Here is a 15,377-nt window from a genome sequence, read left to right on the forward strand (position 1 = left end):
TAAAAACTACACTTTTTGCCCGGAAGACCTATCGTTTTTATATCATCATTTTTAATATTGAGACAATTATATCGTGTTGCTATTGCGATTTCATGATATTGATACATGATATATCATTGATTCTCTACTTTAGCGACATTAGAATCAAGGGCAAATTCCAGAAGAACTGGCTGAGGTAAGTCTGCTCTCGGCTGGTTATGAGCGACCGCTGATGCCCTGGAGCATATACTGGATCTATTGAATCTCCAAAAACACTGAAGCAAATGCTCAAATAGACATTATCTTTATAAACAAACTGCATCTGCAAAGTCTAAATAACTACATTCTCTCCTAAAACTACATTCCGTGGAAAATTATAGCTGATCTGGGCGACCACCATGAGAAATACAGCAAGCAGAGTGATACAAACGGTGAACAATTGGAATTCTGATATCACTAGAATATCTCACTCCTCTCAGTCAATCAGATTCGAGAAACAGAAAGAACTGTTGTATAAATAATATTATTTTAATATAAATAAAATATAATTTATTTCACTGTGTAGCCTACTGTGTTTTTGATCAAATAAATAGCCCTGGTGAATATCTTTCAAAAACAAAGAAGTCGTAGCGACTTGACAAACTTTTCAACATCAGTGTATATGGTTAAGCACAAACAGTAAGTGATGTACATTTAAGTGGAGATTTCAAAATTATTTAGCATTTTTTATCCATTTTTGTACAAAATGTCATTATTTGGAATTCTGATTAAATAATGAGTCAGCAGCTATTATTTCCGGTTCATCCATTAGACTGGAAAAGGTCAAGTCTTGTGCAATTCATTACAGGATACAGCACTCCATGTAGTGTGATCCATATTACACTGCTCATTTTGGATGAATGAATTTGGGTCATTCAGGTATTAAATGCATACATGCAGAAAATTTGCATACTACTCACAGTATAAATATTACACACTAGAGCAGATACAATATATTATATATAGCTCATCAAACAAACAGGTGCCAGCGATAAATACGCTTCTGTCAAAGACACAAACATCAACACATGTAAAGAACAGGCCGTGTTAGAAACCTCTAACATGTATGAACATATTGCATACAAATATGAGAATTGTGTGGGTGGTAGAAACATGCAGGAGGTCAGTGACAAGCATTCGAAAGTTCAACTTTCTCACAGGCTAAATTACCACACAATACCTTCTTAGTGTAATACAAGCGATCAGTCCACAACATTCTCATTACAATATTATTTAAAACAAAAAACACCCACACACCAGTGCTTGCACACGCAAGCAGGCCGCTGCATTAAGCCATTTAGTGCCGGTTCTTGAAGCCGAGATTGTGTGGGCCCACATTCAAGGAAGTTCGGTACTCAACGAGTGAACTTTTTAACACTTGAGCGAAGTTTCACATTACAAGTAGGCTACTATACATCTTGCTTATTTAACGGCATAGTTGTTCAAGGCCAGCGTGAGAAATAACGATCATTCAAACTCTCCACTCAAGTGAATATGTTACCCTATGACCCATGCTTTTACTGCCTCTGATTAAGTTAGGCAGTAATAGAAGAGCCCCACCAGGACACTTACGCTAGCTGTAATGCTATAGGCTATGTATGACTGCCAGTTTTAGTCAAGGAGCATTCCATGAGATCTAATTATGCTTCTACCACACTGGATTTTTTGCTTGAGGTAGAGACGTGTAATCACATAGCAAGCCGCTTAGATTAGAGCTTGATGTCTCCTTTGTGTGGGTGATCGCCCTCAGATATCTTGACTCCAGTCAAAACAGAATAACTAAACTTCTGTCTTTCATTGGTATGCTCAAGGTGTTCGGAGCAAACCTGTTTAGATTGCATATATGACAAAATTGCATAAACATTTTGGCCAAGTCTTTGTTCTCTCTGCCTTTCTTTAAAGAAACAGTTTCCTCTACAATGAAAATTCTGTTATTGTTATTCACTCTCACGCCGTTTCAAACCTGTATGACACAAGAATTTTTTTTTTTAAAGTGGTAGGCCCACATGCAGTTACAATGAGACTGGAGCTTCCAAGTTTCAAAAATGACACAAAAAACATATACATATTATGAAAGCGGTTCATGATGCTTCTGAAACCAAGATTTGAATTGTTGGTCACTGATAATCTTCACCTCGAATGAGCTGTTAAAGGGGTCATCAGATGCAAAACTCACTTTTACATGTTGTTTGAACATTAATGTGTGTTGGCAGTTTGTGTACACAACCACCCATACTGAAAAAAATCCACCCAGTGGTATTTTTTTTATCTTTAAAAGTAATATCCCCTTTTTAAAAAAGGTCATTCTCAGCTTCTTGTGGCCGTTCCCACGATAGTTCATTGACATGAGCACCTTACCTTAGACCCGCCCTCACCGAGCTGAAACTGTCCGACTCCGATTACCATTGTTCAATGGGGAAGACAAGAATTTGTCCGATTGAGCTATTGAGGTGTTCTGTTGTTGGATGTAATAATAAACATAGCAGTCGTCATTTACTCCCGACATCTGAGCCGCTGAAGACGCAGAGGATTAACGTTACTTTCATTTTTGAAAGGAGCACACAGCAGAAGTGAGTATAAGGGTTTTTTATGCATCTTTGCAAATGGCCTTTCTTAATAATGTGTTGGTTAGCAAGTTTCGCAGCTAAACACAGCTAAATGTGGCTAAAGTAAACATTATAGCTCATAATCCCAAGCCAGAGAGGGGCGGGGCGAGCAGAGCTCATTAGCATTTAAAGGATCATGCAACAGAATAGCTCGCTTTAAAAAGGGTTGATTTTGACAAGGTAAAAAGAGTGTTTTTTTTACACTACTATTGAGAAATTTTAACCAAAGTATGTTATAGACTTCTCATTAAGACCCTAAAGAATCATATGAACTTGTGGAAAATGGCCTTTAAAGGAGACATCAGATGCCTATTTTTAAGTTGGTATGATACTTAGGGTCTTCGTGAAATGTCTGCAACATACGTTGGTTAAAATTCCTCAATGGTCATATAAAACAACCTTTTTACATTGTCAAAAACAGCCCTGTTCACCATTTCGGTGGATGTCTCTTTAAATGATAATGAGCTACTGCTAACCCCCTCTCCTACAATTTTTGTGGATTTGGTGGTGCATTATCATCAAACACAAAACAAGGATGTGATTTTTCTGTATAATACAGGATTTCCACATTTTCCGACCTCTAAGGGATGACCTATGTGATTCGCGTAGATCCATGTTTTTTTTTTTTTTCTGAAACATCATGGACGGAATGGTCCTGAGAGCGCTGTACAAGCTCGTGTTGCCATCTGCAGGACAGGTAAAAGCGTTCAAATTATTTAAAGCGCCAAATGCAAGTAGAATCAGCGCTGAAACGTGAAACCTGGTAACTTTTTATTAACGGCAGTGAAAATTTGAGATTGCTTTTTTTATACGTAATTTTATATTTTATTTTGATTAAATAAATTCAGCTTTGATGAGCAGAAGATATTTATTTCAAAATCATTTAATAATCATATTATTAATTATTTATTAACAATTGTAATGTTTCCAAACTTTTGGCAGATACTTGAATAATAATAACAATTTTTATTAATACTTTATTATAATATATTATATTCTACTGTTATCATCATTATTAAATGCTGCTTTTTTATTTATAGGACAATAGTATGTATTATTACAATTTAAGATATATCTTAATGTGCTAAAATATATTTTTAATAATGAGTGCTGGGGCGTGGCTTGTGGGCATGACTTGGGGCGTGGCCATATTTTCCTGCTTTTTTGTCTCTAGCTGATCACATGCCTGACAAAACTAATCCAATGTGTCCATAGTGGCTCTGATTTTGGAAGATAATGTAGAGTCCTTTGTTCACTTTTACATCCAACCACAAAACACCCGCATTGCTTACTAGACACTGCTGTCACTACAGCTGCTCGAGCACGGAGAAAATGGCAGACAGTGTAAAATTGGCTGAGGGTGGAAATATGCTAATAGGGACAGTCCGTCAGCGGTTGTGGGCAGGGCCTGCGTGTCGCACCCCTGGACTTTGAGTTGGTTTCTCCCATCCATTTCCCCCCGCTGTTTTCTGTAACTTGGTTTGTTCCCTTCATTACCCACACCTGTGTTTGTAATCAACATGTCTATTTAATGTGTGTGCTTTCACTGATGTCTTGTCGATCGTTAAATGTTACCTCGCTGTGTTCCTGTTTCTGCCTGCTTCCTTTGGATTATTAAATACCTTCACTTTTACTCCGTCGTTGTTCGTGTGTTTAGTGTATATCGTGACACTGCGCAATATGATGTCATACTTCTCCAAAAATCAAAACGGCTTAATAATGGAGATTGTTTAGGTTTTTTGGGGATTTAAAAAAAAAGTGAATGGATTTTTATCATTGTAGGGTGATTGTGTCCACACACTGCTAAGACACATTTATATACAAACACCATGTAAAAGTGAATTTGCATCCAAATGTCCTTTTTAAACATTAGAACCAAAATCACTGAACAAGTGAGATTAATTTACAAACTGGATCTGTTCACTTTTTTTAAATTACTTCTTTCAGGATCTTCGAAGAAATTTAGTCATATGGATGACTTTTTGATGATTTATTGTGCTTCTGCATCCTTGAAAACTTCAGTTCCTGTTCATTATTTCATACTTTCTCCTTTAGCATTCTGTGAAAGAAAGTTTACATAAGGTTGAATCAATGAAGACAGAATTTTCATTTCTGGATGAAAGATTTCTATAATCCATTAGCAAACGCTCTTCGAAACACGACCTCTTCCCCCTTCTCTATCTTTAGTCTCAACAACATTATTTATTGCACTATTCTGAAAAACAATCAGGTTAGCATGTTGTTGCAAACATGTCCAAGCTTTATGTTGCAAAACATCCCTTTCTATTTCTTTTCTCAGAGCTCAGGTCCAGGTATCATCGAGTACCATTGTCAGGCGGAAGCAGCCATTAGCGGCATTAGCGCACATACCCCTTTTGCAGTTCGTTCTGTAAATCATCCATGCGACGACAAAGCCCCGGCTCTGCTCACCAAATAATAGGACACTGAGAATGTGAATACTGGAGCTGGCCAGGTGCACTGAGCTTCCCTATCTCCCCTCGGAGCTAATGGACCAATATGGGAGAATGGAAATTGATTCGAGCTAGTCAGTAAATTAAGAATTCACCGCTTTCATTTTGTGTGCGTGTGTTGGGGGGATGTGTTGTTTATTGGAATTCGAATTTCGTAGGTAATTGGGGATGTAGAAAATGTAAACAAGAATAAATGCTGCTTTGCTTTTTATTCATGTCAATGAAACTCACTATTGTCCTTCGGTGCTGTGCCTCTCAAGACAATACGCAGAGAAAGTGACAACTGTGTGATAGAGGAAATTAGACACTATAGCACAGATTCTTAGTCTTGAAGTCCTAGGAGAATTATATAAGTTCTGTTTTATGTTCTTATGTTTTACTGAGCAGTTTCTTTCTTCCTTTTTTTAAGTTTAACAATTGTATTATTAGTATTTTGATTTATTACTTACATGAATGACCCAAGTTGTTTATAACTGCAGATATAAGATGCATGCTGTCAACTATAATGGTGGACTGTGAAAAGCTGCAGCATGATGCACGAGCCCAGGCCTCACATTAGACAGGGTAAGTGCCAATGAAACCACCCAGATCATTTGTTTCCATTCTTATTACACAGTCAATGTCATTAAAATCGACTAAATAGTCAAATGTGTTGTTATTTTTAAGAACTTAATTTGCTGGTTACATAATTACACCTATGAGATCCAAAAGTGTATTGATTAATTCTGTGAGAATTTGGGGAGCTGGAAAACGGGTCAGGCTAGGTTCTTGCTGAGTGAAATGTGCTCAGATGTGAATTTCAGGGATTGAGTTTCAAAATTTTAAAACAGCATGCAAATGTATGGACGTAATTCAAGGTTCTGCATGTTACATCATGTCCTTGGTACTACAAGACTTCTTTTACATTATAGAACCTGTTCAGAAATGCATAAAGGATAGGTTTTTTGATGAAATGTAAGCCTCAAAATTCCAAATTCTCTATGTAAAGTGAAATCCAGAGAGCTGAAAAGCAGCCATATTTTTTTCTATAATTATTTTAGTATGGAATAATCTGCTTTGGTATTGGCTGCTAATCTTTTATTGCCTGAAAATAGCCAACAAGCATAACATGTCACCGGTGCACACCCACAGACCCAGGTCTCTCAAGCCAAACATTTAAGGCTAGAGGTGAGAAGGGTTATCAAAACTCTCCTCAAATGGATTCCATGCTTTTTCACAGGTTTTCTAATCTTTCCATATGGGTGGTTTAAAGTGATGTCCATGTGTCTGCGTGAGCATCGGTGGAAAAAGATTGCAGTAATCCACGGGTGTAATCTGAGGTACAAGTGGCCGTGAGGGAGTTTATGAGGACAGTTCACAGAATGCTAAGGCCAGACTCGAGTCTGAACGACAGATAACACAAACTTAAGCTTGTAGAACCCCAGAGGAGCTCAAGCATGGATAACACACCTCAAAGTACCGCAGAGGCAGGTACTTTTTGTGCAGGTTTCTATAAAAACTCTTTATGAGAACATCCTCTTCATTTGGAGTACCTGCTGCCATACCAACTATGTTTGAGTCTTCAAATATAGTCCTCAATCACATAATGTCTCTTCTTATACTGCTCTCCAAAATACTTGATTCCAATTGGCCAATAATGGCATTAAATGGCTAAATATTGCAGCATAATAGGGCCTGGGGATAAAACCATAACATGAGTTTGATAAATGTTCGATATAATGTTTATGCGCCAAAAGCAGAACGAAACAGCGCAAGCTTACTAGAGCAGATGCGCTTACTCGCTGATAAATCTTGGTCATGTGACCACTAAACAGTGCTGTGAGATCCAATGTAAGGTAAGGTAAGGAAACATCGCCAACATTTACCATGGATTTACTGTAGTAACACTAACTGTGCTATGGCATTGTGGCAGAAATGTAGGGTTTTCAAATGTAAATTGTATTATATTATTAATGTAGGTATGTATTGCATGTATTAAAGGAGTAATGGAATATAATTACAGTATTATTTGTAATTATGCTATAGCGTTTGCTCATTTATGCTCTATGTAAAGTATTTAAACTACGGTTTTTCATAAAAATACCTATACCTATATTTTTACCATGGTACTGAGGTGCTGTATGTGTGGTACTGTAGTTATCATGATCTAAATGTATGCTACAATGGAAGACCAATGGTTAATTTTAATAAAACTCAGACAATTTTACATCTGCATCCTAACTCAAGCTTCTACTACTGTCAAGACAAGTTACTGTCAAATGTGCATTTCTAAGGGACAAAAAAAGTAATATTATTAATACTGCAGCCTGCACTGCAAACTGTGCTGAAGATACTCATCAAAGTCAGTATCACTCATTAGAACATGCAGAAACTAAGAAATGTGTTTTTCTATTAAGATATTTATTTTGAATGACTGGAAAAGTGTAAAAATTCAAAATGTGAAGTGTTTGTCATGTTCTGACCATAAAGAGTCGTTTAAAACCACAAGTCTGGTTTCTATAATTTTCGCTTAGGAGCAAAAATTTGACTATAAACTCTAAGGAAATGAACATTTGATAATTATCACTATTGAAAAGGTCACCCAACACTATTGTATAATGACCAATAAACTCTATATTCCACAATCTATCTATGTATCTATCTATCTTTTGTCAAACTTTAAGATTTTTTCAAAGATTTTCAGGTTTAAATTCAGTTTATTTGTCGTGAATGTAAAAAGCTATATTGATTTCTTTACATTTTAATTTCATTTTAAAAAATGAATGTCAAACTAAGGAACTAAACTGAAGTTTAAAAGATGTTTATGGTTGGCGCCGAAAGCTGGGTCGATCAGGATCCCAACCACACATTAAGCCTTACATCTAACCTAGCAGTGAACCCAGTAGATATGACACAAAAGATCCTGTAAAACCTCATTTCTCATTTCATCCTGAAGAGACTTAAGTAAAGGCTTTGTAGAAGCATTAGATGGATGAGAGATGTTGATACCCTGTGCCAATCTACCTCTGAGCCCCCTCCTCATCAACCCTTGACTCAGAGAGGGAGCACAAGTCCTCTCCTTACCTTAGAAGGGCTCTCAGCGGCAGACGCAGAAGAGCTGTCTGAAAGAAGGCTCTTGAAAATGTTCACCTGTGATACTGCTTTTTAACCTCTTAGGTTTCTCTGCGGTTCAAGAGACGTGGCGAGGAAAGCTCTGTCTTTCAGAAGTACGAGGCCTGAGTAAAAGCCTGTGCGTGGAGATTTGAGAGAGGCTTGTTCTTTTATGTCTCGAAGGGACACAGTGAAACTTCAGTTGTGGAACTGTCTGTTCTGAGAGACAAAGCCTGCCAAGATCTTGAGTCTTTTCATTCATGGCTGAACGTTATATCTGTTTGACTAATAACCAAGCAGTATGTGTCAAAATATTCCATATGATTGTCAAGCAAAACCGATGGAGATGTCAAAGCAGGCAGAAGACATCTTGCTTGTTTAATAAAAATAAACCTGGCTAATCTTCCAGGCTGTTCACAACAGCAAGCTGTGAACCGTAACTGTTACTGACCCTGACGAGAACTTGAGGGAAGGGTCCTCTGGAGTTTTCAGGCACGTTGATTGGTGGAATGACCCAGTCTCGCTTCTGTCGCCGCAGCCCATTGGACGAGCCTCGCTGGTGTTGTCGTGGAAACGTAATGAGCCTGGGATTTTGATAGTGGTTGTGGGAGGATCCGCCATAAACACCATCCCCAGCAAACTGTGGAAAACAGATACGCACACTCCAGATGAAGCAGATCTCGACATTCACACACAAAAGCAGTATATTAAAAAGAAACCATAAAGAATTAAATTAAATTCATACAAGATGATGATTCAAAAGAAAAATCATAAATGAACTGTCTTTAATGTTTTTTTCACACAGCAATATGCCTTACAGAATATGCAAATATGTTAATCATTTCACCAAAATAAATGGGATCATGAAAACAGCACGTTATTTTTTACTGAGTACTGTCCTGAATGATCTATTTCACACAACAGATATTTATATATACTCCACAAGACAAAATATTAACTGAATTTATAAAAATTACCCTGTTCAAAAGTTTATACACCCTTGAATCTTAATACTGTGTGTCCTTTCCTGGATGATCCACGACTGTTTTCATGTTTTGTGATGGTTGTTCATTTGTCCCTTGTTTGTCCTGAGCAGTTCAACTATCTGTAGTTCTTTAGAAAAATCATCTAGTTCCTGCACATTCTTTGGTTTTCTAGCATCTTCTGCATATTTGAAACCCTTTCCAAAAGTGAATGTATGATTTTGAGATCCATCTTTTTACACTAAGGACAACTGAGGGACTCATACACAACTATTACAAAAGGTAAAAACATTTACCGAAGCTTAAAGAGGCAACACAATGCATTAAGAGCCAGGGAGTGTAAACTTTTTGAACTACAGACAGTTGAACTGCTCAGGACAAACAAGGAACTCGTAAACAATCATCACAAAACATGAAAACAGTAGTGGATCATCTAGGAAACAACATACATTATTAAGATTCAACGGTATTTAAACTTTTGAACAGGGTAATTTTTATAAATTCAGTTATTATTTTGTTCAGTTTTATTTCATAACAAAAATGATTCCAATGATTTTAAATAATAATAATAATTATAACACTGGTTTGGGTAAACTGAGTTTGAGATGATTAACCAGCTACTTAAACCTGAAATATCTTAGCAAAATTAAACCTGGTCCACTAAAAGTCAAATTGACTAAAAAGAAGGAATGCAAATATTTACTGAGTTTAAAGACTATGACAAAACCTGTTCAAATGAACACTGCTCAAACAAAAGGCGAAAAACGTGGAAACAGAGTGTAATGAATCACAAGTGAGAACTCTTTTAAGTCTCCAGTGTCATAAAAGAGCAATTTAGAGCGTACAACAGACGGTTTGAAGAGACAAACACATCTTTAATAGGAGTACATACCTGTCCAATTACTACTAATCACTCAGTATTTGTGAGGTAACGGTACGAAACAGTCGTGGAGCTGTATGCGCGCACCTGAGCCCTGAGCCAGGATCGTAAACATAGCTGTGGGGTTTCTGCTAAAACGACCAATCAAAATGACAAATCACGTCAAGGCCTCTGTAAACCAGCCCTTATAACACAGCAATACCACAGTGACGCATACCATGACATTTCCTCATGGGTGCCCAATGAAAAAGATTGATGAAATACCACATCAATAATTTAGACAAGAAAAACTAGAGCTGCCGCTGACCCTCACTTGATTCATCCAAAGGCCAAGGAAAAGGGCTGAAGCGACCAATCAAACAGCCACCGTTTTTCACAGCGGCTGACTGTGTGTGCGTGTGTGGGGAAGGGGACTGTCCTGCGGTTCATTTAGTGTCTTTAGCGCTCGTCTCTGAATTGTCAGCTTTTCATGTAATCCTGTGTTGCTGTTCTTCCCCTGACACCTCGACGTCTGTGGCACTGCATTTTCGAGCCGAGGCGCTTTCGCCAAATCCCAGTCTTCTCTCTCTCTCTCTCTCTCGGTCTGTCTCGCGTCCCCCGGCGGGGGTTGCCAACTCAAGCATGCGTAGGCAGGTCAGCCTATCAATGTCTCACAAACATGGTTTGTCGGCAGAAGAGCTCGAACAGATGTGAGGCAAATCTGAGCAAACATATTGTATTTTTTCCCTCTTTTGTTTTAATTTTTCACAGCTTGATGGCTCTGGCTGCAGGGGCTTGGAAAATGGAGGGATTGTGGTGGAGGGAGGGAGCTGTGAATGAGCGAGGAGGGCAGCTGTGAGGCGCTGATAAAATCACTTCCGCCTCAGCTCTGCTCATCCACGAAGCTCACAGGTACCCACCACAGCAACAGAGAGAGGCTGCAACGAGACTTTTCGGGGGGCGGCAGGTGGAATTACTGTGCATAAGAGGGTGAAATAGAGAAAGAAGAGGTTGGAGAATGGAAAAGAGATCGAGGTGAAATCAACTTGAGCAGCAAAGGATAAATAATCCTCCCAGACAAAAAGCTAATTATAAGAAGGCATTCGAAGCTCCTGTGCCTTAACTCGGCATGTGGTTAAGCCATCTTAAAAATTGCCATAGATGGTTTCATGAAGTAAGTAATAATTGATGACTAGTAATTAAATTATTACAAAATACTGTGGGCAATGTGGGCACAATGTAAAGAACAGTTTTTGTCCTTTAAACACTCTTACACTTATCCCAAGTCTCCACTCGCATTTCCAAAACATAATTTTAGAGCAAGTGATGCAGGCTTGAGCCATTAATATACAAACTAAAGATTAAAGAAAGAGCAAGAGAAAGAAAAATTAAGCTAGTCTATGTGTCTCTCAACAGTGTTACTAAAAAAAACTGCTTCAAAAACTGTAACATTACAACTTTGCTACTGAGAAATGCCACATAGCTTTTCATTTGCAAACTACTTTATTGAAAAAAAACAAACAAAAAAAACAATGGCAGGGCAGCAGTGATAACACATTTCTGTGTGTGTATGTTTATGTGTGCGATTATATGAGCGGGAAAAAAAACCTTTATTATACATAGGTAGTAAAGGGTAATTTGGTAGGAAAGACTTGGAAATTGACATTTTTAACCTATTGTTAATCATTTGGGCTGGGTTTTGACACAAATTTCATGATTTGATTTGATTCTGATTCACAAGCTTATGACCTGATTTGATTCATTACATAAAAAAATCTCTTAAATAATGCTGTAAATTATACATCAGTCAGTTACTACATTACTAAAATATACATCTTTTTCTGAAAGCGGAAGTCTCGCCCGACTGGAACGGTGCTTTACATTTCCGATGTCTGGTGTTTCCAGTCAAATTAATATATTTTCTGAGACAATAATATAATGTAAGACCTGCGCACATTTATATAATTAGTTATACTGAAAAGTTTCAATTTGGTCTATCTTTTTTACCCTGAAAGCACACAAATGGAAGTTCCATCACAGCATTTGTATACAAACGCTTAAATTACACTTAAGTTTTTATAATAATAAAGTTACAATTACATTATTATATTTCTACATAGCTGACTAACAAGTTTATGGTCACCGAATATGTTTTTGCTGAGGTAAATGTGACATTACGTGATATTTTTACAAGCTGTTATACTGACATTTTGTGCAGTTGAAACACTGATTAAGCCACTACATGAAACAGGATACAGAGTTTGGTATGTTTTACTGTTTCTTTTAACATATTTTCAACTATTGATTCATGTTTATTTCGAGTTGAAACTGGTATTAAAGCGGCAAACATGATCTGTTCACAAGTGCTTTGTGCTGCCACGCTTCTCTTGAACCGAGGCACTATAGCGATCTTTCACTCCACATTAAACAGCACCAAAACTGCATTTATTGTTTGAATACTGCAATAAAATGAACAGCTTTTTTTTTTGGATGGCTCTTTTTGGCACCCCTTTTATATTTAAGACTGTGCCCAAGCAGCAACGTCACCTTCGGGAGGACACGTTCAGAGATGGTGTGACCAGCCGAATGTGTATGAACACAGACAAAAGCTTTATCTCTCCCCTCACAGATCTGTTCATTAGTGCGGGGTATTCATCTTCCCAAACTGTCTCTCACTCCATCTATATCGTTTTTTTTCCTGCTGACAAACAGGACATTTGGAGCTGTGATAAAGACCTTGATTTATCAATCAGCTCTCATTGGCACTGCAGAAGCATTCCTCCAAATGTGTAGCCAACAGCACACGAAGATCCAGGCTAGTCTGATGCAGCGTAGCATGGCGGCGCCAATGAAAGGCACAGACTTACAACAGCATGCCTAATGAAAAGGTTTATTCCTCTGGTAGGGCAACAAGCACTGCACCCATTACAACAGACAGTGAGGAAAGAATAAACTAGAACAAGCATGTTGTGTTGTGGGACGACACACGGCAGATGTAGGGAATGTGCTGCTACGTATACGTGCGTGCATGTGTGTGTATGTGTGTGGGCGCATTCGGGAGTCAGCGTGTGTGAAATGGCTGCCTGGATTGCCCTGAGCTCCCGTAGCTCCAGAAGAACCAGCCCTGCCAGCTGGCTCCCCATCCCTCCCTGCTGAGAAGAAACCCGTTTGGGCATCAGTCAGCCTGCAGCTCTGCAGCAGACATCTGGAGGTTATTGTTCTATAGGGCCGCATTGCACTGCTTGCAACCCTGTCTGGAGTTTTTCCATTACACGCCAGTATGTGCAAATTCCCCATTAGGCAGCACTCATTTGCTACTTCCGTAATCAGTCTTCGCACCAGACCACACCGTTGGGAGAAAGCGGAAATGTACCTGGATTTTCACTGAAGTTCCACTATTAAAAAGGTGAGAGGAAAGAGTTACTCTGGGTTAATAATAAGTGCTGCAAAAACGTTCCACTAATCGTGTCAGCTAGGTGGCAATAGGGCCTTATTTATAACCAACATACCACTACTGAATGTACAAGATAAAACCAAGCGTGCCGTGCACGTCCTGAAAAGTAAAGCCAAAACATTTTGATCGCCATCTGGTGGCTGGTTGCGGTATATTTCATAAACCCTGCCCTCTCAATGTAAAAGAAATGGGATGTGAGCCAAATGTGAGTCTAAATTAATCACTACTGCGCAGACTTGGGCTCCAAGTGAATCACTACTAAGCAGACTCGGGCTCCGAATGAATCACTACTGCACAGACTTGTGGTCTAAATGAATCACTACTGCACAGAATCAGGCTCCAAATAAATCACTATTGAGCAGACTCAGGATACAAATGAATCAATACTGCGCAAACTCAGGCTCAAAACTCGGGATTCAAATGAATCACTCGGGTCCAAGTTGATCTCTACTGTGCTCACTCAAACTTCAAATAAAATCGCTGAAAGCGCTGACCCGGGCTCCAAATGAATAACTACTGCGCAAACTTAAACTCCAAATGAATCATTATTGTGCAGACTTGGGCTCCAAATGAATCACTATTGAGCAGACTCAAGCTCCTAATGAATCAATACTGCTCAGACTCAGGCTCCAAACAAATCAGTACTGTGCAGACTCAGACTCCAAATGAATCACTATTGTGCAAACTGGGGTATCAAATAAATCCTTACTGAGCCGACTCGGGGTCCAAATTATTTCTCTACTGCGCTGACTCGGGCTCCAAATGATTCACCACTTTGCAGATTCAGACTCCAAATGAATCACAAACCAATAAAGGCTTTAAATGTGCAACTACTATGCCGACTCGGGCTCGAAATGAACCCTTACTGCGCCAACTCGGGCTCGAAATGAATCACTATTGTGCAGACTCTGGGTCCAAATGAATCACTACTGAGCCGACTCGGGGTCCAAATTATTTCTCTACTGCACAGACTCTGGGTCCAAAGCATTCACTACTGTGCAGATTTTGGGTTCAAATGAATCACAAACAAATAAGGACTTTAAATGTGCCACTATTACACCGATTTGGGCTCCAAATTAATCTCTAATATGCTGACATGGGCTCCAAATGAATCTCTATTGTGCAGACTCGGGTTCCTAATTAATCTCTACTGCGCTGACTCGGGCTCCAAATGATTCACAACTGCGCAGGTTCGAGCTCCAAATGAATCAGAAACAAATAAGGGATTCAAATGTGCCACTACTACACCAACTCTCTAATTGCACAGACTTAGGCTCCAAATGAATCACTACTGCACAGACTCAAGATACAAATTAGTCAATACTGCGCAAACTCAGGCTCCAAATTAATCACTATTGTGCAAACAATAATCTCTACTTTGACGACCCAGGCTCCAAATTAATCACTACTGCGCAAATTCGGGCTCCAAATGAATCACTACTGAGCAAACTCAGGCTCCAAATGAATCACTACTGCAAAGACTCAGGCTCCAAATGAATCACTATTGAGCAGACTCAAGCTCCTAACGAATCACTACTGTATAGACTCAGGCTCCATATGAATCAATAATATGAAAACTCTGGTTTCAAACGAATCACTATTGAGCCGACTCGGGTCCAAATTAATCTCTACTGTGCCGACTCGGACTCCAAATGAATCACTATTGCGCAGACTCTGGTCCAAATAAATCACTACTGAGCCGACTCAGGGTGCAAATGATTTCTCTATTGCGCTGACTTGGGCTCCAAATGTTTCACTACTGTGCAGATTCGGACTCCAAATGAATCACAAACCAATAAGGGCTTCAAATGTGCCACTACTACGCCAACTCACTAACTGCGCAGACTTAGGCTCCAAAAGAATCACTACTGCACAGACTCAGGTTACAAATTAGTC

At 38.8% G+C, this 15,377-nt stretch overlaps 1 protein-coding gene across 1 annotated transcript in view; it reads right to left on the bottom strand.

Moving 5' to 3' along the window:
- cdh4 (cadherin 4, type 1, R-cadherin (retinal)) overlaps positions 1 to 15,377 on the bottom strand; it is a 195,556-nt gene that overhangs the window by 100,542 nt on the left and 79,637 nt on the right. The window contains exon 3 of the mRNA XM_073825480.1: positions 8,637 to 8,825. Within this exon, the coding sequence (XP_073681581.1) occupies positions 8,637 to 8,825 (189 nt within the window). The remainder of the gene's footprint in view (positions 1 to 8,636; positions 8,826 to 15,377) is intronic.

The sequence above is a fragment of the Garra rufa genome, chromosome 20 (assembly GCF_049309525.1).
Source record: "Garra rufa chromosome 20, GarRuf1.0, whole genome shotgun sequence".
Classification (NCBI taxonomy): Eukaryota; Metazoa; Chordata; class Actinopteri; order Cypriniformes; family Cyprinidae; genus Garra; species Garra rufa.